Source organism: Salmo trutta, chromosome 5 (genome assembly GCF_901001165.1).
Source record: "Salmo trutta chromosome 5, fSalTru1.1, whole genome shotgun sequence".
Classification (NCBI taxonomy): domain Eukaryota; kingdom Metazoa; phylum Chordata; class Actinopteri; order Salmoniformes; family Salmonidae; genus Salmo; species Salmo trutta.
Genome location: NC_042961.1, coordinates 58,432,692 through 58,458,972, shown reverse-complemented (window position 1 = coordinate 58,458,972; position 26,281 = coordinate 58,432,692). Strand labels below are relative to the sequence as shown.

General features: G+C 45.2%; 2 protein-coding genes across 2 annotated transcripts; one reads left to right on the top strand and one right to left on the bottom strand.

Annotated features, from left to right (window-relative positions):
- Positions 1 to 10,598: 10,598 nt before the first annotated feature.
- On the bottom strand, positions 10,599 to 17,956 carry LOC115194997 (ras-related protein Rab-38-like). Its single transcript, XM_029754897.1, has 4 exons — positions 17,094 to 17,956; positions 13,397 to 13,527; positions 12,775 to 12,924; positions 10,599 to 10,814 (listed from the first exon to the last, which is right to left on the bottom strand). The coding sequence occupies exons 1-4, from the start codon at positions 17,284 to 17,286 to the stop codon at positions 10,599 to 10,601; spliced, it is 690 nt and encodes a 229-aa protein (XP_029610757.1). The 5' UTR covers positions 17,287 to 17,956.
- A 2,451-nt stretch (positions 17,957 to 20,407) lies between these two features.
- On the top strand, positions 20,408 to 25,382 carry LOC115194648 (ras-related protein Rab-39B). The gene is made up of 5 exons (XM_029754508.1): positions 20,408 to 20,824; positions 22,477 to 22,710; positions 23,867 to 24,047; positions 24,201 to 24,326; positions 25,064 to 25,382. Exons 2-5 carry the CDS (start codon positions 22,496 to 22,498, stop codon positions 25,181 to 25,183), a joined length of 642 nt encoding a protein of 213 aa, XP_029610368.1. The 5' UTR covers positions 20,408 to 20,824; positions 22,477 to 22,495; the 3' UTR covers positions 25,184 to 25,382.
- The last annotated feature ends 899 nt before the right edge of the window (positions 25,383 to 26,281 follow it).

Below are 26,281 nucleotides of genomic sequence, written 5' to 3'. Positions count from 1 at the left end.
GGTGTGGCTCCATTCTGGGTGTGCACAGGAGGCCTTGGTGTGGCTCCATTCTGGGTGTACACAGGAGGCCTTGGTGTGGCTCCATTCTGGGTGTGCACAGGAGGCCTTGGTGTGGCTCCATTCTGGGTGTACACAGGCGGCCTTGGTGTGGCTCCATTCTGGGTGTACACAGGCGGCCTTGGTGTGGCTCCTGTTGCAGGGTTGGGGCTGCCATGGGGGGGCAGGAGTGTCCCAGGCCTGTCCTGGGGATGGGAGTAGGGAGAGAGCCTCAGAGGGAGGTTGTGGGGGGAATTGAAGAGGGAGGTACGGAGGGCAGTGGGACTGGCAAAGCTCCAAACTCTCAGCATATGAGGGCTGATAATGTGCTAGGAATTTGCAATTTATACAATTTAGAAGTTTTAAAACAAATTTCCCAGCAGGCCCCCCCAGATAGCACATGAACACATTATAAGCCATGATTTTTTTTTTTTTGAAATACAGGAAATTAGCTTTAAAACTGCAACATTTTCTCTCAGTCTCATGTAAAAATGTGTAAAATAGCATGAGATTAGCTATAAAACTGCTCATTTTTCTCTCTGCCCCATCCTTGGGTGACCACATGTCCCGGATTGTGTGTGACAGTCCTGCATGTTGTCCCTTTATCCTGAGTCTCAAACCAAACAATCATGTCCTGCATTTTATCAACAAATTCAAACACCACTAATTTAGAAACAAAGGTTGATTTGTCCCATACTTCAGTCAGACATTCCAACCTGTCTCGTGCACCCCCACTTTTTCCCTCAGAACAGCCTCAATTCACCAGAGCATGGACTCTACAAGGTGTTTAAACGTTCCACAGGGATGCTGGACCATGTTGACTCCAATGCTTCCCACAGTTGTGTTAAGTTCACTGGGTGTCCTTTGGGTGGTGGACCATTCTTCATACACACGGGAAACTGTTGAGCTTGAAAAACCCAGCAGCGTTGCAGTTCTTGACACAAACCGGTACACCTGGCACCTACCCCTTTCAAAGACAATTAAGTATTTTGTCTTGCCCATTCACCCTCTGAATGGCATGCATATTCAATCCATGTCTCAATTGTCTCAAGGCTTAACCTTATTTAACCAGTCTCCTCCCCTTCATCTACACTGTGACATCAATAAGGGATCATAGCTTTCACATGGATTAATCTGGTCAGTCTATGTCATGGAAAGAGCAGGTGTTCTTATCACTGTCTCCTGACCCCTCCTGTCTCAGCCTCCAGTATTTATGCTGCAGTAGTTTATGTGTCGGGGGGCTAGGGTCAGTCTGTTACATCTGGAGTATTTCTCCAGTGTCCTGTGTGAATTTAAGTATGCTCTCTAATTCTCTCTTTCTCTCTTTCTTTCTTTCTCTCGGGGGACCTGAGCCCTAGGACCATGCCTCAGGATTTGATTTGATTCTTAATGTTTTGTACACTCAGTGTATTAAGGAAGTGGTACTGGTCATGTTAAACACATCTCCAATCCTTGTTGAGATCTGATATTCTAAGCAGCGCAAGACAAGATGAAGGCCAACGTCATAGGCCTATCGTCAGCCAATCACATTTCTCAAATTCTTTCAGGGCAAAATTTCAATTTGGAGAGGACAGTTAGGACTAAGTACTTACTAAAAGCGTGCTTCTGATAAAGAGCTACAAAAGTAAGTAAATGGTCGTATTAGACTGAAAGATAGAAGGTGATTTAGTCAAACTTGTGAGCCTCTCCATGCTCATTAGAAGCTCATTCAACATATTTTTGATGCTACTTCATTTAATACCGTTTTAAATGTTTCCCTTCCTAATGCTTTACATTCCCTGAGACCAACCAGAAATGTAAAGAAGAGCATTATGGCCAAGTGAAGAGAAACAAATAAATCAACAGGGATGGGGATAACTTGGATAACAAAAAAAAAATAATTAAGGATAGTACTTAGTACTTTTGAGAAAGTCAAAATCAATTTCGGAGAATAAAGTCCAAATTAAATGTTGTGAACAAAGTGACAACATTTTGAAAATATAGTGGCAATACGTGGCAACAGTTCTAGAATGTTCTTTTTTTTTCAGAAGGAGGAACTACACAGACTTGGATGAGTTACTTCATCCATGTCCTGTGGTTACATATACAGTATACAGAGACGGGTAGGTTGTGTGTGTATGCAGGTGTGTGTGTGTGTATGCAGGTGTGTGTGTGTATGCAGGTGTGTGTGTGTATGCAGGTGTGTGTTGGAAGGAGACTGTAAACTCTCCTTCCAGACTCATATTAAGCATCTCCAATCCAAAATTAAATCTAGAATCGGCTTCCTATTTCACAACAAAACATCCTTCACTCATGCTGTCAAACATACCCTCCTACCGATCCTCGACTTTGGCGATGTCATTTACAAAATAGCCCCCAACACTCTACTCAGCAAACTGGATGCAGTCTATTACAGTGCCATCCATTTTGTCACCAAAGCCCCATATACCACCCACCACTGCGACCTGTATGCTCTAGTTGGCTGGCCCTTGCTACATATTCGTCACCAAACCCACTGACTCCAGGTCATCTACAAGTCTTTGCTAGGTAAAGCTCCGCCTTATCTCAGCTCACTGTTCACCATAGCAACACACAGCCGTAGCACGTGCTCCAGCAGGTATATCACACTGGTCATCCCCAAAGCCAACACCCCTTTGGCCGCCTTTCCTTCCAGTTCTCTGCTGCCAATGACTGGAACGAATTGCAAAAATCACTGAAGTTGGAGACATATCTCCGTCACTAACTTTAAGCATCAGCTATCTGAGCAGCTTACCGATCGCTGCAGCTGTACACAGCCCATCTGTAAATAGCCCATCTGTCCGGCCCTGACCTTAGAGATCCCTTTTATTCTCTATTTGGTTAGGTCAGGGTGTGACATCTATGTTTCTATTTCTTTGTTGGCCTTGTGTGGTTCCCAATCAGAGACAGCTGTTTGTCGTTGTCTTTGATTGGGGATCATACTTAGGCAGCCCTTTTTCCCACCTTAGATTGTGGGATCTTGTTTGTGTGTAGTTGCTTTCTGCACTGCATATAGCTTTATGTTCGTTTTTGTATTTTGTTGTTTTTTCCGGTGTCATTTTTAATAAAAGTAAAATGTACGCCTACCACGCTGCACCTTGGTCTCATTCCAACAACGAGCGTAACACCATCCAACTACCTACCTCATCCCCATATTGTCATCATCTGCAGATATCACTCGTGCTAAATTGTAACTACTTCGCTACTATGGCCTATTTATTGCCTTACCTCCTCACGCCATTTGCACACATTGTATATAGATTTTTCTATTGTGTTATTGACTGTACGTTTGTTTATTCCATGTGTAACTCTGTGTTGTTTTTGTCGCACTGCTTTGCTTTATCTCAGCCAGGTCGCAGTTGTAAATGCGAACTTCTTCTCAACTGGCCTACCTGGTTAAATAAAGGTGAAATATATATTTTTGTATTTTTTTTACTTCAGACTATAGTCATCCACTCTTCTAACAGACATGATGCATTATTAGCAAAAACAAACTATCTTAGCATTGTCACTGACTGTGAAGAGACATGTGGTTGAGTCCCTGTCTGTCATTGACTGTGAAGAGACCTGTGGTTGAGTCCCTGTCTGTCATTGACTGTGAAGAGACCTGTGGTTGAGTCCCTGTCTGTCATTGACTGTGAAGAGACATGTGGTTGAGTCCCTGTCTGTCATTGACTGTGAAGAGACCTGTGGTTGAGTCCCTGTCTGTCATTGACTGTGAAGTGACATGTGGTTGAGTCCCTGTCTGTCATTGACTGTGAAGAGACCTGTGGTTGAGTCCCTGTCTGTCATTGACGGTAAAGAGACCTGGGAATGAGTCCCTGTCTGTCATTGACTGTGAAGAGACCTGGAAATGAGTCCCTGTCTGTCATTGACGGTAAAGAGACCTGGGAATGAGTCCCTGTCTGTCACCGACTGTGAAGAGACCTGTGGTTGAGTCCATGTCTGTCATTGACTGAGAAGAGACCTGGGAATGAGTCCCTGTCTGTCTGCCCTCTGAATTCACTACACCGTTCTGCTGCTTAGTCTTGGCGAGCACCTTGCATAGCCTACACACAGTCATTTAAAGAGTCTAACTAGGCCTACAGTGCATTCAGAAAGTATTCAGACCCCTTGACTTTTTCTACATTTCGTTACGTTACAGCCTTATTCTAAAATGGATTAAATTCTTCCCCCCCTCGTCAATCTACACACAATACCTCATAATGACAAAGCAAAAACAGGTTTATAGAAGTTTTAGCAAAAAAACAAATATCATACTTACATAAGTATTCAGACCTTTTACTCAGTACTTTGTTGAAGCACCTGGCAGCGATTACAGCCTTGAGTCATCTTGGGTATGACACTACAAGCTTGGCACACATGTATTTGGCGAGTTTCTCCCATTCTTCTCTGCAGATCCTCTCAAGCTCTGTCAGGTTGGATGGGGAGTGTCGCCACACAGCTATTTTCAGATCTCTCCAGAGATGTTCGATATAGTTCAAGTCCGGGCTCTGGCTGGGCCACTCAAGGACATTGAGACTTGTCCCGATGCCACTCCTGCATTGTCTTGGCTGTGTGCTTAGGGTCGTTGTCCTGTTTGCTCCATTCATCTTTCCCTCGATCCTGACTAGGTCTCCCAGTACCTGCCGCTGAAAAACATTCCCACAGCATGGATCACCTTAGGGATGTTGCCAGGTTTCCTCCAGACGTGACGCTTGGCATTCAAGCCAAAAGAGTTCAATCTTGGTTTCATCAGACCAGAGAATCCTGTTTCTCATGGTCTGAGAGTCCTTTAGGTGCCTTTTGGCAAACTCCAAGCGGGCTGTCACTTACACAGAGGAGTGGCTTCTGTCTGGCCACTCTGCCATAAAGGCCTGATTGGTGGAGTGTTGCAGAGATGGTTGTCTTTCTGGAAGGTTCTCCCATCTCCACAGAGGAACTCCGGATCTCTGTCAGAGTAACCATCAGGTTCTTGGTAATCTGTATAGCTTGCTTTGATGGTTGAGCTATGTACTCAGAATATTGAAAAATGTGCTTTCTCCGTAAAGCTACTTTAAAATCTGACACAGCAGTTGCATTAAGGAGAAGTATATCTATATTTCTTTCAATAACTCTTGTAAATTTTATCAATGTTTATGATGAGTATTTTTGTAAATTGATGTGCTCATTCACCGCATGTTTTGGTGGGAATACATTTTCTGAACATCACGCGCCAATGTAAAATTGGGTTTTTGGATATAAATATGAACTTTATCGATCAAAACATACATGTTTTGTGTAACATGAAGTCTTATGTGTGCCATCTGATGAAGATCATCAAAGGTTAGTGAATATTTTAGCTGTATTTTTGTTTTTTGTGATGCATGTCCTTGCTTGGAAAATGGATGTGGGGTTTTTCTTGCTTAGTTTATGTCCTAGCATAATCAAATGTTATGCTTTCGCCGCCAAGCCTTTTTGAAATCGGAAATGTAGTTAGATTAACGAGAAGTTTCTTTAAAATGGTGTAAAATAGTTGATTGTTAGAAAAAATGAAATTATGAGATTTTTGCTGTTTTGTATTTCGCGCCATGCTATTTCACTGGCTGTTGATAGTGTGTACCACGGCTAGCGTCCCACCTAGCCCATAGAAGTTAACGTGTAAATGCCTTCAGTCGTCGTTTATCTGTCGGATCCAAGCCTTCTTGTTAAGGGTTTTGGTGGGGTCTCATGTGTGTGTAATGCTCTGATTGTCCACAAGAGGTCACAATGTCCTTCTTCTTAGTTGTCTGGTCTCCATGGGTGTTCATTCCTCAGAACAGCTACTTAGCTGTACCAGTGACTGAGAGGGGAATCTTCTCCTTTCTCCACCTCATGTGGATAGTCAGAGTTTGAACCACTTTACATGCGCAGCTGCAGACTGGCGATGTCCTGGTCTGGTAGGTAAGTTCATTTTCTTCACCTCATGTTGAGGTTGAGAGTTTCAACCATTTCAAACGTGTAACTCTCCGCCTCACGTTTCCTGGTCAAAAGGTTGATTTCTCTTCCAATCCTTTATCTTGGTCAAAAGGGGTGTTCGGTCATGCTGGCAAGCTCTCAGACATCACTGGGTGCGTGGCTACGGAAAACCTGTTAGGGACAGACGTTCCGCTAGCGGAACACCTCACCAATATCCAATGCTATAGCGTGGCGCGAAATACAATACCTTAAAAATGCTATAATTTCAATTTCTCAAACATATGACTATTTTACACCATTTTAAAGACAAGACTCTCGTTAATCTAACCACATTGTCCGATTTCAAAAAGGCTTTACAGCGAAAGCAAAACATTAGATTATGTCAGGAGAGTACCCTGCCAAAAATAAATCACACAGCAATTTTCAAAGCAAGCATATATGTCACAAAAACCAAAACCACAGCTAAATGCATCCAAGATTTTGAATGACAACACAAAATAATCAACCATATGACATTAGTTCTCCATAACTCCCCACATTCTTCATGTTAGAATTATTGTTCCATTATCCACTTTTTGAACATTAGAGTTTTGGGTGGGCAAAGGTCTCTGGAGACAAAGGGACATTCCTTTAGCCAATACTGGAGGGTAGAGAGAGTCACCTCCTGCTTAATTCACAACCTTGTGTGGAGGTTGACCCATTGTGATCCTCACAGGCCCCAGCCAGGAGGATCACTGGGTTCCTCTACTACAGTCTACTGGCGTAGAGAGTGCTGAGCAGCAGTCTGTCTCCAAGCAACAGACACCGGTTGTCACAGGCAATGAGGATGAGTCCAGGGAACTGGTTTCCCTTACAGAGGAGGATGTAGTGCCTAGTGCGAGTGCTGGGGTGCAGGGAGGGAGTGATGTGGCGGGGGACAGCCAGGCGGCTATGACCATTGAGGATGAGGATATAGATGTCGGAGCCTGCTGGTGATAGCCTCTGGTTCCTGTAACATGTTTATAAAAATGTTCTCTCTCATAAATATCATTCAATGAGCTGTCCACACATCATAGAAAACAGGTACTATTTCCATATGAAAATGTAATGGAAAGAGTTTTGTTTCAAATCCTTTTTGTTGATGGCCCGCTCTTGATGAGGGAATGTACAGTACATCTGACAGAGCGTGGCTTTAAACCTGAAAAACAGACTTGTGTGTAGGCTATCATTAAGGACAATGTTTTTACCACAGTGTCTGATTGGTTCTGTGTGTTGGTAACCCTCTAGCTGCTGCGGGGCAGGACAGCCTGATGATGCCCACGGGAAGGAGGCCTGTGTTGAGATATACTGGGGATAAGAAAACCCTGTTAAGACATGGAATGATTTCAATTGAGGCACAACCCATACCTGGATTTGTGAGAAAATGGTTTAGCAATAATCTACTGTAACAACTCCCCCCTCCCCCCTCTCCCATCTCCATCCCTCTCGGTGATGTGCTTTCTGTTCTGAACATATTCATAACATTCCTATTTACTTCCTGATATACAATAGAAGCTTCCTGTCTTCAGTAGTTATATGATATAAACATCACCAGACAAAGATAATGAATGAGACATTTGGCCGGTTATCTACTTCCCTTCGCTCGGATGCTAGCTGTTCCTGTAGACTTCCAGTCATTGCTTTAATGCTAGTTAGCATTGACTCGCAAAACTACCTCCAACTTCCTTCCTGCTGGACGCAGAGACATAGAAATGGTATCCATGAGTCTGTGGTACTACTTAAAATCTTTCAAACGGTCAAATATTTTCAGCATTTGCTTTACTTTAGCCTGCCTGGATTGGCAGATGGGTTTTCTATTGCAACAGGCAACAGCACAGCTTAACCTGCCAAACATACTAGTACTGACACACACACAGCTGCTGCTATTTTGCACAAAACACAATACTAATGATATGGCGAAAGAAGAAAATGCCAATCACAAAAGTCCTGTTTGTCAAAAAGTGTTTATTGATACAAAGTCATCAGAGAGAGAGACAGACAGACAGACAGGTACAGTTGAAGTCGGAAGTTTACATACACTTAGGTTGGAGTCATTAAAACTCGCTTTTCAACCACTCCACAAATTTCTTGTTAACAAACTATAGTTTTGGCAAGTCGGTTAGGACATCTACTTTGTGCATGACAAGTAATTTTTCCAACAATTGTATACAGATTATTTCACTTATAATTCACTGTATAACAATTCCAGTGGGTCAGACGTTTACATACACCAAGTTGACTGTGCCTTTAAACAGCTTGGAAAATAACAGAAAATGATGTCATGGCTTTAGAAGCTTCTGATAGGCTAATTGACATAATTTGAGTCAATTGAAGGTGTACCTGTGGATATATTTCAAGGCCTACCTTCAAACTCAGTGGCTCTTTGCTTTTCATTGGAAAATCAAAAGAAATCAGCCAAGAGCTCAGAAAAAAAATTGTGGACCTCCGTAAGTCTGGTTCATCCTTGGGAGCAATTTCCAAATGCCTGAAGGTACCACGTTCATCTGTACAAACAATAGTACGCAAGTATAAACACCACGGGACCACGCAGCCGTCATACTGCTCAGGAAGGAGACACGTTCTGTCTCCTAGAGATGAACGTACTTTGGTGCGAAAAGTGCAAATCAATCCCAGAACCGCAGCAAAGGACCTTGTGAAGATGCTGGAGGAAACGGGTACAAAAGTATCTATATCCACAGTAAAACGAGTCCTATATCTACATAATCTGAAAAGCCACTCAGCAAGTAAGAAGCCACTGCTCCAAAATCCCCATAAAAAAAGCCAGACTACGGTTTGTAACTGCACATGGGGACAAAGATTGTACTTTTTGGAGAAATGTCCTCTGGTCTGATGAAACAGAAATATAACTGTTTGGCCATAATGACCATCGTTAAGTTTGGAGGAAAAACGGGGGAGGCTTGCAAGCCAAAGAACACCATCCCAACTGTGAAGCACGGGGGTGGCAGCATCATGTTGTGGGGGTGCTTTGCTGCAGGAGGGACTGGTGCACTTCACAAAATAGATGGAATAATGAGGCAGGAAAATGATGTGGCTATATTGAAGCAACATCTCAAGACATCAGTTAGGAAGTTAAAGCCTGGTCGCAAATGGGTCTTCCAAATGGACAATGACCCCAAGCATACTCTCCAAAGATGTGGCAAAATGGCTTGACAACAAAGTTAAATTATTGGAGTGGCCATCACAAAGCCCTGACCTCAATCCTATAGAAGATTTGTGGGCAGAACTGAAAAGTGTATGCGAGCAAGGAGGCCTACAAACCTGACTCAGTTACACCAGCTCTGTCAGGAGGAATGAGCCAAAATTCACCCAACCTATTGTGGAAAGCTTGCAGAAGGCTACCCGAAACATTTGACCCAACTTAAACAAAGGCAATGCTACCAAATACTAATTGATTTTATGTAAACTTCTGACCCACCGGGAATGTGATGAAAGATATAAAAGATTAAATAAATGATTCTCTCTGCTATTATTCTGACATATCACATTCTTAAACAAAAGTGGTGATCCTGACTGACCTAAAACAGGGAATTTTTACTAGGATTAAATGTCAGGAATTGTGAAAAAAAGAGTTTAAATGTATTTGACTAAGGTGTATGTAAACTTCCGACTTCAACTGTAAGTCATCACTTTGTTATAGTATGTGTTATACATGAGCAGGTGCTGACTGACTGACTGACTCCTCTCAGCCTTCCGGTTTTATCACAGACAATAACATTTTCTCAAGCTGTTGGTTAGTGGGTGTGACCTTGCTAAACCTTTCTGTTAAAAGGCTTGTTGAACATTGTACTGGACAAAGCTGTGTAGCGGCAGAAGTCTTATGTTAATGGAGGTTATTATTGGGGGTTATTATTACTAAACTCACAACACGCTCACACACTCTTCTTTTAGTTCAGAACGACACTCTATTCCACCATGTCTTTGTGATGAGTGTGATGCAACAGTAACACTCTTGATAAGATCTCAGATGTTTCCTCAATGATGTGTATGTTTCTATCCTCCACTGATCTGCCATGTCATCCAGGTTCAGCTTAGTAGCCAATAGTCCATCTATATCTCATGTTCTCTCCGCCCTGCCTCTCCCTCTCCTCCCCCTGCCTCTCCCTCTCCTCCCCCTGCCTCTCCTCCTCCCCCTGCCTCTCCCTACCTGCCTCTCCCTACCCCTCTCCCCTGCCTCTCCCTGCCTCTCCCCCTCAGATATCCCCCGCCTCTCTCCGTCCCCCTCAGATATCCCCCGCCTCTCTCCGTCCCCCTCAGATATCCCCCGCCTCTCTCCGTCCCCCTCAGATATCCCCCGCCTCTCTCCGTCCCCCTCAGATATCCCCCGCCTCTCTCCGTCCCCCTCAGATATCCCCCGCCTCTCTCCGTCCCCCTCAGATATCCCCCGCCTCTCTCCGTCCCCCTCAGATATCCCCCGCCTCTCTCCGTCCCCCTCAGATATCCCCCGCCTCTCTCCGTCCCCCTCAGATATCCCCCGCCTCTCTCCGTCCCCCTCAGATATCCCCCGCCTCTCTCCGTCCCCCTCAGATATCCCCCGCCTCTCTCCGTCCCCCTCAGATATCCCCCGCCTCTCTCCGTCCCCCTCAGATATCCCCCGCCTCTCTCCGTCCCCCTCAGATATCCCCCATCTCTCCCCGTCCCGGCAGAGTAATCTTTTTATTACACCCATCACACCCTGCCACCCTTGTCCTCTCTTTCATATTGTAGTCAAAGCGTGGTAGGAGAAGGACACTGGGGTCTCTAGGATCTCCACCTGGTGACCTCTCCTCCTCTCCCGCCATGATGCTCTCTACCAAACACATGATGGCCGCATCAATGTTGGTGTTGTCCTACGAGGGGGAGTGGGATGGGGGGAGAGAGAGAGAATTCAATGTTGATAAACTCCCATATCTACTGGGTGAAATACCACAGTGTGCAATCACAGCAGAAATGTTTGTGACCTGTTGTCACAAGAAAAGGGCAACCAGTAAAGAACAAACACCATTGTAAATAAAGTACAAAATCCCCTTTTGTACTTAAACTATTTGCAAATCGCTGCAACACTATATATAGACATTATTTGACATTTGAAATGTCTTTATTCTTCTGGAACTTTCTGTGAGTGTAATAGACAGAGAGAGACAGAGGGAGAGAGAGACAGAGGGACAGAGGGACAGAGGGAGAGAGGGACAGAGGGACAGACAGAGGGACAGAGGGACAGACAGAGGGACAGAGGGACAGACAGAGGGACAGAGGGACAGACAGAGGGACAGAGGGACAGACAGAGGGGCAGAGACAGACAGAGGGACAGAGACAGACGGAGACAGAGACAGACAGAGGGACAGAGACAGACGGAGACAGAGGACAGAGACAGACGGAGACAGAGGACAGACAGAGGGAGAGAGAGAGAGACAGAGGGAGAGAGAGAGAGACAGAGAGAGACAGGGGGAGACAGAGAGAGACAGGGGGAGACAGAGAGACAGGGGGAGACAGAGAGACAGGGGAGACAGAGAGACAGGGGGAGACAGAGAGACAGGGGGAGACAGAGAGACAGGGGGAGACAGAGAGACAGGGGGAGACAGAGAGACAGGGGGAGACAGAGAGACAGGGGGAGACAGAGAGACAGGGGGAGAGAGAGACAGGGGGAGAGAGAGACAGGGGGAGAGAGAGAGACAGGGGGAGACAGAGAGACAGGGGGAGACAGAGAGACAGGGGGAGACAGAGACAGGGGGAGAGAGAGACAGGGGGAGAGAGAGACAGGGGGAGAGAGAGACAGGGGCAGAGGGAGAGACAGGGGCAGAGGGAGAGACGGGGGCAGAGGGAGAGACGGGGGCAGAGGGAGAGACAGGGGCAGAGGGAGGGACAGAGAGGGGCAGAGGGAGGGACAGAGGGAGGGACAGAGGGACAGATAGAGAGGGAGAGAGACGGAGAGAGACGGAGAGAGACGGAGAGAGACGGAGAGAGACGGAGAGAGACGGAGAGAGACGGAGAGAGACGGAGAGAGACGGAGAGAGAGGAGAGAGAGGGAGAGAGAGGGAGAGAGAGGGAGAGAGAGGGAGAGACAGGGGCAGAGGGAGAGACAGGGGCAGAGGGAGAGACAGGGGCAGAGGGAGAGACAGGGGCAGAGGGAGAGACAGGGGCAGAGGGAGAGACAGGGGCAGAGGGAGGGACAGGGGCAGAGGGAGGGACAGGGGCAGAGGGAGGGACAGAGAGGGACAGATAGAGAGAGAGGGAGAGAGAGGGAGAGAGAGGAGAGAGAGGGAGAGAGAGGGAGAGAGAGGAGAGAGACGGAGAGAGACGGAGAGAGAGACGGAGAGAGAGACGGAGAGAGACGGAGAGAGAGGAGAGACGGAGAGAGACGGAGAGAGAGGGAGAGAGAGGGAGAGAGAGGGAGAGAGAGGGAGAGAGACAGAGAGACAGAGAGACAGAGAGAGACAGAGAGAGACAGAGAGAGGGAGAGAGAGGGAGAGAGAGGGAGAGAGAGGGAGAGAGAGGGAGAGAGACAGGGAGAGAGAGGGAGAGAGACAGGGAGAGAGAGGGAGAGAGACAGAGGGAGAGAGAAGGAGAGAGACAGAGACAGAGGGAGACAGAGGGAGAGAGGTAAAAAGACAGTTTATAATCACAGTCCCTCACTCAGCCAGCAATTAGTAGGTATTTACATTCTATGACTGTGCTCTGTTAAGACTCACACACAGACACACTGTCTGCTAACATATCCTAACATAAAGCATAAATCCCCTGATATACACTCCCTCCCTATGCCGCGACCCCATGTAGTGACTTTTTACCTCTTCACTTCTGACCTCTCACCTTGGCTGAGGTCTCGTACCAGCCCACAAAGCCGTGGTCTCTGGTGAAGTTCTCCAGTTTGGGCAGTTTGGAGCAGAGACCAGTGCTCAGTTGGTCACACTTATTACCCAATAAGACGGCCGGAACTGGCCTCCCGTTACCCAGAGCAACCTGGGAGGAGAGAGGGATGAAGGAGTGGTGAGACAAAGTTGTGGAGAGAGAGAGAGAAAATGACTGATCAAGGTCTTTATAAAATGTTAACAAAGGTTATTATTAGCAAATATGACAGCAGCCACTGGCTGCGAGACAGTGAGAGAAGAAACAAAGACAGATAGGAATGAAGGAGGGAAGGAGGGAAGGGTGAAATAGAAGAGTGAAGGGGGAATGTAAACAAAGCTCTATTAAATGTAAACAGAACTTGAGCCTCAGAATCTACTATGTCTTTCTGTTATTTCCATGCATGTGCGGAGCATTACAACTGGTTATAAGCATGTTATAAGCATATTATGTCCCTTGTCTTAGACCTTGGAGTCGAGGTCTCCCTTCCACTTGAAAACAGCCTGGGAAGTACAGGCCCGTGTCACGTCAAACACCACCAGGTATAAGGCTTTATTACTGGTTATAAGCATGACTTGTCAGTAACCTTGGAGTCGAGGTCTCTCTTCCACTTGAGGACAGCCTGGAAGGTAGAGGCTCGGGTCATGTCAAACACCACCAACGCACCCAGAGCCTCACGGTAGTACACCCTCGTCATGTTGCCATAGCGCTCCTGGCCTGGGGACACAACAACAACGATATACCTACAAAAATCTTTTTCAATTAAATTATGTAAGCAACTAAGTGTGTGTGTGTGTGTGTGTGTGTGTGTGTGTGTGTGTGTGTGTGTGTGTGTGTGTGTGTGTGTGTGTATATATAAGTGAGTTTTGTAGTGTGTAAATGTAATTTCTCCTGGATGTTAACCTCACTCACATGATACTAATATACCGGCTGATAGACAGACACGCTATTTTAGGGCACACACACACACACACACACACACACAGGTCTGAAAAGACCATAACATTTAGTTAAGAGAGAACAGGCTCTCTCTTAACAACACCACATTCCGTTCAGGATGTGTAATGAAAAACACTATATATACAAAAGTATGTGGTCACCCCTTCAAATTAGTGGATTCGGCTATTTCAGCCACACCCGTTTCTGAATCTCCATAGACAAACATTGTCAGTAAAATGGCCTTACTGAAGAGCTCAGTGACTTTCAACGTGGCACCGTCATAGAATGCCACCTTTCCAACAAGTCAGTTTGTCAAATTTCTGCCCTGCAAGAGCTTCCCCGGTCAAATGTAAGTGCTGTTTTTGTGAAGTGGAAACGTCTAGGAGCAACAGCGGCTCAGCCGCGAAGTGGTAGGCCACACAAGCTCAGAACAGCACCGCTGAGTGCTGAAACACGTAATGCGTAAAAAGAATCTGTCCTCGGTTGCAACACTCACTACCGAGTCCCAAACTGCCTCTGGAAGCAACGTCAGCACAAGACCTATTTGTCAGGAGCTTCATGAAATGGGTTTCCATGGCCGAGCAGCCGCACACAAGCCTAAGATCACCATATGCAATGCCAAGCGTCGGCTGGAGTGGTGTAAAGCTCGCCGCCATTGGACTCTGGAGCAGTGGAAATGCAGTATCTGGAGTGATGAATCATGCTTCACCACATGGCAGTCCGACGGACGAATCTACGTTTGGCGGATGCCAGGAGAACGCTACCTGCCCCAATGCATAGTGCCAACTGTAAAGTTTGGTGGAGGAGGAATAATGGTCTGGGGATGTTTTTCATGGTTCGGGCTAAACCGCTTCGTTCCAATGAAGGGAAATCTTAATGCTACAGCATACAATGACATTCTAGATGATTCTGTGCTTCCAACTTTGTGGCAACAGTTTGGGGAAGGCCCTTTCCTGTTTCAGCATGACAATGCCCCCTGCGCACAAAGCAAGGTCCATACAGAAATGGTTTGTCGAGATAGGTGTGGAAGAACTTGACTGGCCTACACAGAGCCCTGACATCAACCCAATCGAACACCTTAGGAATGAATTGGAACACAGACTGCGAGCCAGGTCTAATCCCTCCCAACATCAGTGTCCAACCTCACTCATGCTCTTGTGGCTGAATGGAAGAAGCATATGTGGCAAGTCCTCACAGCAATGTTCCAACATCTAGTGGAAAGCCTTCCCAGAAGGGTGGAGGCTGTTATAGCAGCAAAGGGAGGGACCAACTCCATATTAATGCCCATGATTTTGGAATGAGCACGTGTCCACATCCTTTTGGTTGTATAGTGTAGCGGTTGCTGCTAACATGCATTGCTTGAATAACATCAGATTAGCAGGGCTTTTCTGTCAGGTTTTCCTACAATGTCTATCTCTGTTTACCACACCATCTCTGTCTATCCACTGCATGCATGCATTGTGCCATTCCACAACGTCTACCTCCCTTCACTAAGTCCACATATGCTTCTTCAGGAGAGATGAGTTCCCACTGAGCTTTAAACACATAGCCCTAAGGACAAACTGTATAGGACTCCTATTGACACAATGAGGCTCAGGGCAGGAGTGCTGATGTAGGATCCGTTTAGGCCGATGTAGGATCCGTTTAGGCCGATGTAGGATCCGTTTAGGCCGATGTAGGATCCGTTTAGGCCGATGTAGGATCCGTTTAGGCCGATGTAGGATCCGTTTTATATCTTTATATAGCAGCGTTTCCCAAACTCGGTCCTCTGGACCCCAAGGGGTGCATGTTGTCGTTGTTGTATAATTTTTGGGGGCTACTTTGACCCCTTTTTCGTGATCTCGAAATTGGTAGTTACAGTCTTGTCCCATTGCTGCACCTCCCGTACGGACTCGGGAGAGGTGAAGGTCGAGAGCCATTCATCCTCTGAAACACGACCTTGCCAAGTCGCACTGCTTCTTGACACACTGCTGGCTTAACCTGGTAGCACCAATGTGTCGGAAGGAACACTGTCCAATTGGCAACCATATCAGCGTGCACTGCACCCTGCCCGCCACAGGAATCGCTAGAGAGCAATGGGACAAGGAAATCCTGCCGGCCAAACCCTCCCCTAACCTGGACGACGCTGAGCCAATTATGCGCTGCCTCAAGGGTCTCCCAGTCACGGCCGGCTGTGACACAGCCTGGGACTGAACCCGGATCTGTAGTGACGCCTCAAGCCCTGCAATGCTATACCTTAGACCGCTGCGCCACTCAGGAGGCCTGATGTTTGTTTTTTTGCCCCAGCACTACACAGCTGACTGAAATAGTCAACTAATCATCAAGCTTTGATCATTTCAATCAGCTGTGTAGTGTTTGGGCAAAAAAACAAGAAGGTTTGGGAAACGTTGGTCTATAAATGACAATAAACAGGATGATATGGACGTGGCAGGGGACCTGGAGGCTGTATGTATAAAGCGTATCAGAGTCAGAGTGCTGATCTAGGATCAGATTTCCCCCTGTCCGTATACTCCAATTCATTTTTATCTAAAAGGAAATCTTGACCCTAGATCAGAGTTATTCAAAAAAATACAGACAGACCCTGGCGTGAGAATGATCGATCATACACTTTCCCTTTTAGATCATAATGAATACGATTATATGGACAGGTCCCAGATCAGCACACCTACTCTCAACGGAGCCCTGGCGTGACCTTCATACACACTGACAGCTGGTAGACATGGTGTGATGATGTCATTATCTATGGTGGAGATGATTAGGAGGAAAAGTCTAAATGATACAGCACCATAAAACGGTCTGTTGACAGATGGGCTAAAGTACACACACACACACTTTACTATACCTGAGAAGACCTTTTGTGGACCAACAATTGATTCTCATTCAAAATCCTATTTTCCCTAATCCCTAAACATAACCTCAATTTTAACCATAATTTTAAAACCTAAAATAACCTTTTTACAAGTGAGGACTGGCCAAATATCCTCACTTCTCTGAATGTTACAAAGACGCAAGAATATTTAGGTGCTTGTGTGCGCGCCTTTGTCCGGGGTGCGTGCATGCCAGCGTTTTGGGCATCGTTTGCTACTGATTAGGAGCTTAACCTAATTGTTAAGACTCCGATGTGTCAAATAAAAATAGAAACGTTACAAAACTATAGGGTATTCTAGTTACACGTAATTAACTTACCAACCGAGTGGCCGATACCATTTAACGTGGAGCATGGCTTAAGTGCGTGACATATTGTAGACTTGTGTGTCTTATAAAATAGAACACTTATAAAACCAAAAAGGTAAGCGACGTTAGGGTAGGTAATTACAATAAGGTAATTCATTTAGGCTACTAACCGGCTATGTCCCATAACTGCAGACGCACCACCGTCTTGTGATCCCAATTGAGGATTTTGAGGGCGAAGTCTACTCCTATGGTGGCCCGGTAATGTTGAGAGAATATCTGATGGACATAACGCTTGATTATGGACGTCTTGCCGACACCCAAGTCACCGATGACCAGGACCTTGAGCAAGCGATCTTGATGCATGGTTGGGTTATGGGTTGGTAGAAAACAATAAAGTCTAGTTACACCACATTGTTGTCCACATAGAAAAAATTTATGAAAAATGACATGCAGAAAAAAATATTCCAAAAGGCAGTGTCTCTTTTTTCAGTTGTTTTTATTCCATATGGGTCCACTTTTCGCCGCTCTCTTTTCCCGTTACCTGAAGTTGTCTGGATGACAAATAAGGCAATCCTCCACAAGATAGTATACAAATGAATTGATAGAGAGAAAAAAACAATTACATCCTGTCTCACTTATTCAAAATGTGCATTTTCAAAAATATTCCAGAAGTTATTTTTTATTTTCTCCGTTTTTCCTATACAAGTCCAATGAATCCACGCAATAAATCCACGCACGACTGTGCGTATTGGTGACTCTTCACCTGTTACCCAACCTTCATTCCATCTAGCGCAAAAAAATGAGAACTTCTAAAAAGTGCTGTCAGCGGAAAGTCATTAACTAACTGTCAAATGAGGGCAAACAGCCTGCGGTCTGTGTGCGTGCTCAACTTTTCGAGAAGTCGTTGCCGTTTCTCTGCCCGTCAGCTGTTTGACGACCACACCCCTTTCACCGATCAAATAAAGGCCAACAACACCACATAGTTGTCCACATATAAACATGTCATGAAAAATGACATAAAGAAAATAATTGTCCAAGCAGTGGGTGAAAAAGGACCCAATTGTCATACTTGAGTAAAAGTAAAGATACCTTAATAGAAAATTACTCAAGTAAAAGTCACCCAGTAAAATACTACTTGAGTAAAAGTCTAAAAGTATTTGTTTTTAAATATACTTAAATATCAAAAGTAAAAGGTATTGCTAAAATATACTTAAGTATCAAAAGTAAAAGTAAAAATAATTTCAGATTCCTTATATAAAGCAAACTAGACGGCACAATGTTGTATTTTTTAAATATACGGATAGCCAGGAGCACGCTCCAACACTGACTTAATTTACAAACGAAGCATTGTGTTTAGTGAGTCCTCCAGATCTGAGGTAGTAGTGATGACCAGGGATGTTCTCTGTTTAGTGAGTCCACCAGATCAGAGGTAGTAGGGATGACCAGGGATGTTCTCTGCTTAGTGAGTCCTCCAAACCAGAGGTAGTAGGGATGACCAGGGATGTTCTCTGTTTAGTGAGTCCTCCAGATCTGAGGTAGTAGCGATGACCACGGATGTTCTCTGTTTAGTGAGTCCTCCAGATCAGAGGTAGTAGTGATGACCAGGGATGTTCTCTGTTTAGTGAGTCCTCCAGATCAGAGGCAGTAGGGATGACCAGGGATGTTCTCTGTTTAGTGAGTCCTCCAGATCAGAGGCAGAAGGGATGACCAGGGATGTTCTCTGTTTAGTGAGTCCGCCAGATCAGAGGCAGTAGGGATGACCAGGGATGTTCTCTGTTTAGTGAGTCTGTCAGATCAGAGGCAGTAGGGATGACCAGGGACGTTCTCTGTTTAGTGAGTCCTCCAGATCAGAGGCAGTAGGGATGACCAGGGATGTTCTCTGTTTAGTGAGTCCTCCAGATCAGAGGCAGTAGGGATGACCAGGGATGTTCTCTGTTTAGTGAGTCCTCCAGATCAGAGGCAGTAGGGATGACCAGGGATGTTCTCTGTTTAGTGAGTCCTCCAGATCAGAGGCAGTAGTGATGACCAGGGATGTTCTCTTGATAAGTGTGTGAATTAGGCAATTTTCCTGTCTTGCTAAGCATTCAAAATGTAACGAGTACTTTTAGGTGTCAGGAAAAATATGTATATATATAAAAAGTAAAGTAAAGTACAGATACCCCAAAATACGAATTAAGTAGTACCTTCAAGTATTTTTACTTAAATACTTTACACCGCTGAGCCCAAGTCAGTGTATATTTTTTCCCCATTCCATATGGGTCCACTTTTCAGCAGCTCCCTTTTCCCCATTACCTGAAGTTGTCTGTATGCCAAATAAGGTAATCCTCCACATCTTCTAGCCTAAACGAGTACATTAATTGATAGAGAGAAGAAAAAAAACAACATTCACATCCTGTCTCACTTATTAAAAATATGCATTCTCCAAAAAATATTCCAGTTGATTTATTTTCTCACTTTTTCTATTTCCATACACGTCCAATGAATTTACGCACAACTGTCCGTATTGGTGACTCTTCTTCACCTGTTACCCAACTTCCATTCCATCTAGTGCAAAAAAAAAGTGACGTCATCAGCTGTCGAGTCAGGTCAAGCAGCCTGTGTGTGCGCGCTCGTCTCATGTAGAAGCAGTTTCCATTCCTCTGAGCGTGAAGCGTCTTCTGCCCAGCCGTCAGCTGTTTGACGACCCTTTAACGGATAAAAGTTGTCTAGGCCCACACAAGCCTGGTCGTTCTACGCCTGCTACGATAGGTTAACACAAGCCAAACGTTCACTGTACTGTCTGTCCATCGCTCTGACGCAACATAGCGCAGCAGGGGGAAACAAAAAATATATACGTATACCAGTGTATATGTCCCGAGTGGAGCAGCGGTCTGAGGCGTCACTACAGACTCTGGTTCGATTCTAGGCTGTCCCATAGCGCGGCGCACAATTGGCCCAGCGTCGTCTGGGTTAGGCCGTCATTGTAAATAAGAATTTGTTCTTCACTGACTTGCCTAGTTAAATAAAGGTTAAATAAAATAAAGAAAAATTCGTCCCAGCGCACTGCCAAGCATTGGTTGGTTACCGACATGTCCCCCTTAACGCATAAAATAGTCAATTTTACACGCAGAATTATAAACCGTTTCCTCAATTGAACAAGCTCCAATACATGTTTTATATCAGCGGGTCTGTCTGGTAGGCAGTATGTTGGGAATAAACCGTTTCGTTATTAAGGATTCATGCGTTTTCACCCACCAAAAAGGGTTGTCATACAACAGGTAAAATGATATGCAATAAAAACATAACTACAATATTCGTTTTTTTATAATGGTGTTATAACAAGAGTTGATATATAGGCCTATGCTTATCGAGTTTTCTATGCTATCTGTGTCGCTGTGGGGTTTTGTAGAGATGAGAAAAGTGGTTGTCCGCCTCTATATTGATGTTTACGGTAGTAGTGGTGCTGATGCGGGCGGGCGGGCGGGCGGGCGGGGATGAGTCAGGTTCTGTAATGCTGCTGCTAGCGCTGCCATTTCATCAACAGCAACATTCATTTCAGAACATTTAGCGGCCTTCAAAAACAGGAAACGAACCCTTCGAATGTATCACATTCGAAACCAGTGTGGTTGTAGACAATAGTGTAGACTTCCGTCTACAAATTATAACCTTTTGTGGAGTAAAGCGTGCTGTGGATTTCTCTCTTAGACCTAGGCCGTTCGAGCCCGTTGTTAGCGTTATAGACCGTAATATAGACATTACACAGAAGACCCGTCGTTGAATCTCTCCAGGGGAATTGTAAACTGTGGTTTATGTGTTGCTGTTAAGACTTTTTTTTCGGCGTTTGTTCTACGAAAGAGGAGACGAGCTTCCCGATACGATGGAACCTGCAGCATTCGGGTTCTGAACGCCGCAACCAATCAACGTAAGATGAAACCATTCCATGTTCTCGTAGGCTATAGGCCTTTCTCGTAATTGTGACCTAAATCCCAATAAAATACATTTTAATTTCAGCATAATAATGAGAGAAATAAGAAAAGGCTTTGAATAAAGTGGATGAAGTTACACTGCTTGGTCTTGGAAGCCTATTATAAGAGTGACAGATGGGATGTTGTGGTAAAGTTCAGCATCAAATGATCGTGTAGATTCTAGCCTAATGTTCTCCATTCGATTCCCCATTAGCCTACTGACAGATCAGGTTGAATTATCCCTACAATAATAATCAATTATCCTGCCATAAGGAAAAATGGAGGGGCCCATTCATTGACCTTGGTAGGTCTGGAAAAAAAACATTTGATTTGAATCCAAAAGCACCTTATGTGAAATATCATTTTGACATTTTAGTCACTTAACAGACTCTCTTATCCAGAGAGTAGTGAGTGGATACATTTACATACTGGTCCCCTGTGGGAATCGAACCCACACCCCTGGCGTTGCAAGCGCCACGCTCTACCAAATGAGCCACATCCACGGTATGCTCTACAATAGACATCGTTTTGTCCTCTTTAGGTGACTGTAATAGGTTATATCCAACTGTCTGTGTCAACGCTCCAGAGATCCTAAAGCCTGTATCCGGGCTGAGTCAACAGCTAGGGGGGTGGGTGTTATGGTTATTCTCTAGGGGATCTGTGTGTCCACGGTAGACCCAGTGTTTGCATATTAAGCGGACTGTGTAATCCCCAGGCCAAGCAGAGTGAGGTAGTGTCGGTGGGCTTTAGTTGGCACTAGAGGCAGTGTGATGGCTGGATAACCAGGCCCGCGCATAGAATGCAATACCATAATAAATTCTTGCATTGTGGGGTTTTCAAGAAGCATAGGTCTATAGAACATGGGATTATAGAATAAAATATGTTAGCTATATTACCTACTTGCCACTGTGCTACAACTAGAATGAAATAACTATTTTTCTTAGAGGGAAATTCAACAGGGCTTTTTATATTCAGCAATCAAATAAATCATTGATAATGTAAAACAGACTATGAAATAGGTGCCATAACCAAATCAAGTGACTTGAAAGTAGGCCAACATAGGCTAGTAAATCGGATTTCCAATAGTCACATGCTTGTAATTTAACATGTGGATATAATAGGCATAATAAACTGGGTGGTTTGAGCCCTGAATTCTGATTGGCTGAAGGCCATGGTATATCAGACCGTATACCACGGGTATGCCAAAACATGAATTTTTACTACTCTAATTATGTTGGTAACCAGTTAATAATAACAATAAGGCACCTCGAGGGTTTGTGGTGTATTGCCAATATACCACGGCTAAGGGCTGTATACAGGCACTCCGCGTCGTGCAGAGGAAACAGTCCTTAGCTATGGTATATTGGCCATATACACCACACCTCCTCGGGCCTTATTGCTTAATTATAACACCGGGGGCCCAGATAAAAACCATGGCCAAATCAAGATGAGAAGTGTAGCCTTTTTTCTCCTCACCAAAGGCAGGGCCGTCTCTAGCCTTCTGGGGGCCCTAAGTCAACACTGTTGTTACGGGTTAACTGTCTGACTCTGGTTTTATACGTGCATCCGCCTGTGTCTCTCTCCACGTGCCTGATTTACCCGACAACAGACGCTAGACAGTAGTCACCATGGAGGCGATTTGGCTGTACCAGTTCCGACTCATCGTCATTGGGGACTCGACGGTGGGGAAATCGTGTTTGATCCGGCGGTTCACAGAGGGACGCTTCGCCCAGGTGAGCGACCCCACAGTCGGCGTAGATTTCTTCTCTCGCCTGGTGGAGATTGAGCCGGGGAAACGGATCAAGCTACAGATCTGGGATACCGCGGGACAGGAGCGTTTCAGGTATGGTGTGTGTGTGTGTGTGTGTGTGGGGGGGGTCTAAGGATGGTGACAGGTATTTATAGTCGAATATTAACTGCTTTCGGTAGTGATCTATCATAGCCTACCTTTCAAATGACAACACACTGTGGTGTGTCAATGCTGTTTCTTGTCCAACAAGACTCAGGCCTCCGAGGTCCACACTGAAGACTCAGGCCTCCGAGGTCCACACTGAAGACTCAGGCCTCCGAGGTCCACACTGAAGACTCAGGCCTCCGAGGTCCACACTGAAGACTCAGGCCTCCGAGGTCCACACTGAAGACTCAGGCCTCCGAGGTCCACACTGAAGACTCAGGCCTCCGAGGTCTACACTGAAGTCAGCTTGTGTCATTCCACTACTGATTAGGGTTATTGACTAGTCAAAAGAGCCTTATTATGCAAAGTACAAAGGGTATGCGGTTATTGGCCTATTTCAATATTTACTTTTTGGAACATCAGTGACACAGTGAATATGCATACCTAAATAGGCCTGATAGACATTTCTAAAACATAAAAAAACAAGTATATGAGGACCCTTTTTTCATAAATAAAGATACATTTTACATTTAAAATAGGTAGCAGCCTTTGAACACACACACTTTGCTTCGTCAGCGTTCCATCTGTCTCCATTTCCTGCTCTATATCTGTGTCTTCTGATTCATTTCAACAGTTTATGAATATTTTACCAGCCTCCTATCTTCATTCTCTTTCTTGAAGTCCTCTTCTTCCACCTCCCCTTCCCTCTATCCACCCACACCTTTCCTGCCTGTCATATCCCTCCTCCCACTTCCTCTCCCCTTCCTGTCCTCCCTCCCGCCTCTCACATTTTCTCTTTCTCTCTTCTGCCAAACTTTCCCTCTCCCTCGCTACCCAATCTCTCCCCTTTTCTAACCTTTATATCGGTCTCCTAACACCTCTCTCTCCCTCACACACACTCTTATTTTAGTTCAGAACGACACTATTCCACCATGTCTTTGTGATGAGTGTGATGCAACAGTAACACTCTTGATAAGATCTCAGATGTTTCCTCAATGATGTGGATGTTTCTATCCTCCACTGATCTGCCATGTCATCCAGGTTCAGCTTAGTAGCCAATAGTCCATCTATATCTCATGTTCTCTCTCTCTCATCCCTCTCTCAGGTCCATCACCAGAGCCTACTATCGTAACTCGGTGGGCGGGCTCCTGCTGTTTGACATCACAAACCGTCGCTCCTTCCAGAACGTTCATGATTGGCTAGAGGAGGCCCGGAGTCACGTCCAACCACACAGCATCGTGTTCCTATTGGTCGGACACAAGTGTGACCTGGAGCCTCAGCGTCAGGTAGCCTATCGGAATGTGTGTCTGTGTGTTTGATTGAGCATTGAAAGAAAGAAAGAATCCTCACCCTAACTAAGGACACTATAAATGACGCCTGAAACACATTTCTATGAAATCAGACAATAAAATCAAATCTTTACCTTTAAAAATCGCCAGGTGACTCGTCAGGAAGCTGAGAAACTCGCCGGCGCCTACGGGATGCGTTACGTAGAAACCTCGGCCCGCGACGCCATCAATGTGGAGCACGCCTTCACGGAGCTGACCAGGGACATCTTCCACCTGGTGAGGAGATAACCTTCTTCAACCCGAGTCAAGAATCAAAATGGAGTCACATTTTCAATGCTAACCCTTGACTATTAAAGCAGTGGGCTAGTCCCATAAACTGGTACCAAATGGTACAAACCTACGCTTGTGAAAACATGAATCTCAAAGAAACTAAATTGTAATTATTATACAATTATTAGGTTATTGCCATTTTAACAAGTAATTTCAAAATAAATACCTGACAAATACTTGGGCTGGGAATTGCCAGGGACCTCACGATACAATAGTATTACAATACTGACAATAGTATTACAATACTTAGGTGCCGATACATTATGTATTGTGATTCTCCCGATTCTATATGTATTGCTGTTCGATACTGTGATTTTATTGCGATGATGATGTTCCAAACATATCTCTCACTATGTGTCTGCTGCAGAGAGACGAGAGAGCAGGAGGAAACAGTTTTAATCAGTCAGGGAAATAAATAGCATGTTGGCTCACTATTTAAAAAGAAGATGGAGAACAAGCTATAGGTTTTGGAGCAGGTATAGCCAACTAGTGCTAGTTAACGCTACCTACAGTAGCAATAAATAAATACTTGAATAATATTGCGATATGTAACTATCGATTTTTTCCCCCCCATCACTACTAATACTGGCTGTAAAATCAAAGTGTTACCTTGGTTAATTAATCGAAAGCCTCTGCATGTGAATACGACGTCGTCCCTCTTAACCTTGATATCTTGGTCCTAGGTGAGGAGTGGTGACATCACTATCCAGGAGGGTTGGGAAGGGGTGAAGAGCGGCTTCGTCCCCAACGTGGTCCACTCCTCCGAGGAGGTCACCAAGAGCGACCGGCGGTGCCTCTGCTGATCTGGAGGGATCACTAGAGAGATCCCTGACCCAAGCCTGGTTTCACCTGGATCCATTTCAGCTCTCTAGTTTAGCAATTTCCCTCTGCTGATCTGCATCAGGATGGAGGGATCTTACCCACAACTACACTACATGATCAAAAGTATGTGGACACATCAAATTAGTGGATTCTGCTATTTCAGCCACACCCGTTAATGGCAGGTGTATAAAAATCGAGCACACCGCCATGCAATCTCCATAGACAAACATTGGCAGAATGGCCCATACTGAAGAGCTCAGTGACTTTCAATGTGGCACCATCATAGGATGCCACCTTTCCAACAAGTCAGTTAGTCAAATTTCTGCCCTGCAAGAGCTGCCCTGGTAAAATGTAAGTGCTGTTATTGTGAAGTGGAAACATCTAGGAGCAACAGCGATTCAGCTGCGAAGTGGTAGGCCACACAAGCTCACAGGTTGTCGAGATCGGTGTAGAAGAACTTGACTGGCCTGCACAGAGCCCTGACCTCAACCCCATCGAACACCTTTGGGATGAATTGGAATGCTGAGTGCGAGCCAGGCCTAATCGCCCAACATCAGTGCCCGACCTCACTAATGCTCTTGTGGCTGAATGGAAGCAAGTCCCTGCAGCAATGTTCCAACATCTAGTGGAAAGCCTTCCCAGAAGAGTGGAGGCTGTTATAGCAGCAAAGGGGGGACCAACTCCATATTAATGCCCATGATTTTGGAATGAGATGTTCAACTAGCAGGTGTCCACAGACTTTTGGCCATGTAGTATAGATCCCTGGTTTCCCCCATCTCCTTTCTTCCAATATGCAATCCCATAACACAATTTATACAGACAGGAAGTATCGCACACCATGGTTGGGCAAGGTTTGGCCAAAACGACATTCTATTTGACTCAGTTTAAAGGAGACTAAGATGGAGGGGGCTCTCAGTCTCTCCCCCTAAAGGAAACTAAATCTGCTCTCAAAAACTCTGTGGTTCTCTACCTTTTTTTTCGCCCATCATCCAACTACCACTGTACAATCCTTATCCAACACCATAATGGACTTTATGGACCCTTTGGACAGGGATGTAAGGGAACGACTGTTTGACTGA

Coding starts and splice junctions, on each gene's coding strand:
- LOC115194997 (XM_029754897.1), bottom strand. CDS start 17,286: ATGCATCAAGATCGCTTGCTCAAGGTCCTGGTCATCGGTGACTTGGGT. Junction 12,925..13,396: donor AGAGAGACCTCGACTCCAAG/GTTACTGACAAG, acceptor CTCTCCTCCCAG/GTTGCTCTGGGTAACGGGAG. Junction 10,815..12,774: donor GGTACGAGACCTCAGCCAAG/GTGAGAGGTCAG, acceptor TCCCCCTCGTAG/GACAACACCAACATTGATGC.
- LOC115194648 (XM_029754508.1), top strand. CDS start 22,496: ATGGAGGCGATTTGGCTGTACCAGTTCCGACTCATCGTCATTGGGGAC. Junction 24,048..24,200: donor ACCTGGAGCCTCAGCGTCAG/GTAGCCTATCGG, acceptor AAAAATCGCCAG/GTGACTCGTCAGGAAGCTGA. Junction 24,327..25,063: donor CCAGGGACATCTTCCACCTG/GTGAGGAGATAA, acceptor TCTTGGTCCTAG/GTGAGGAGTGGTGACATCAC.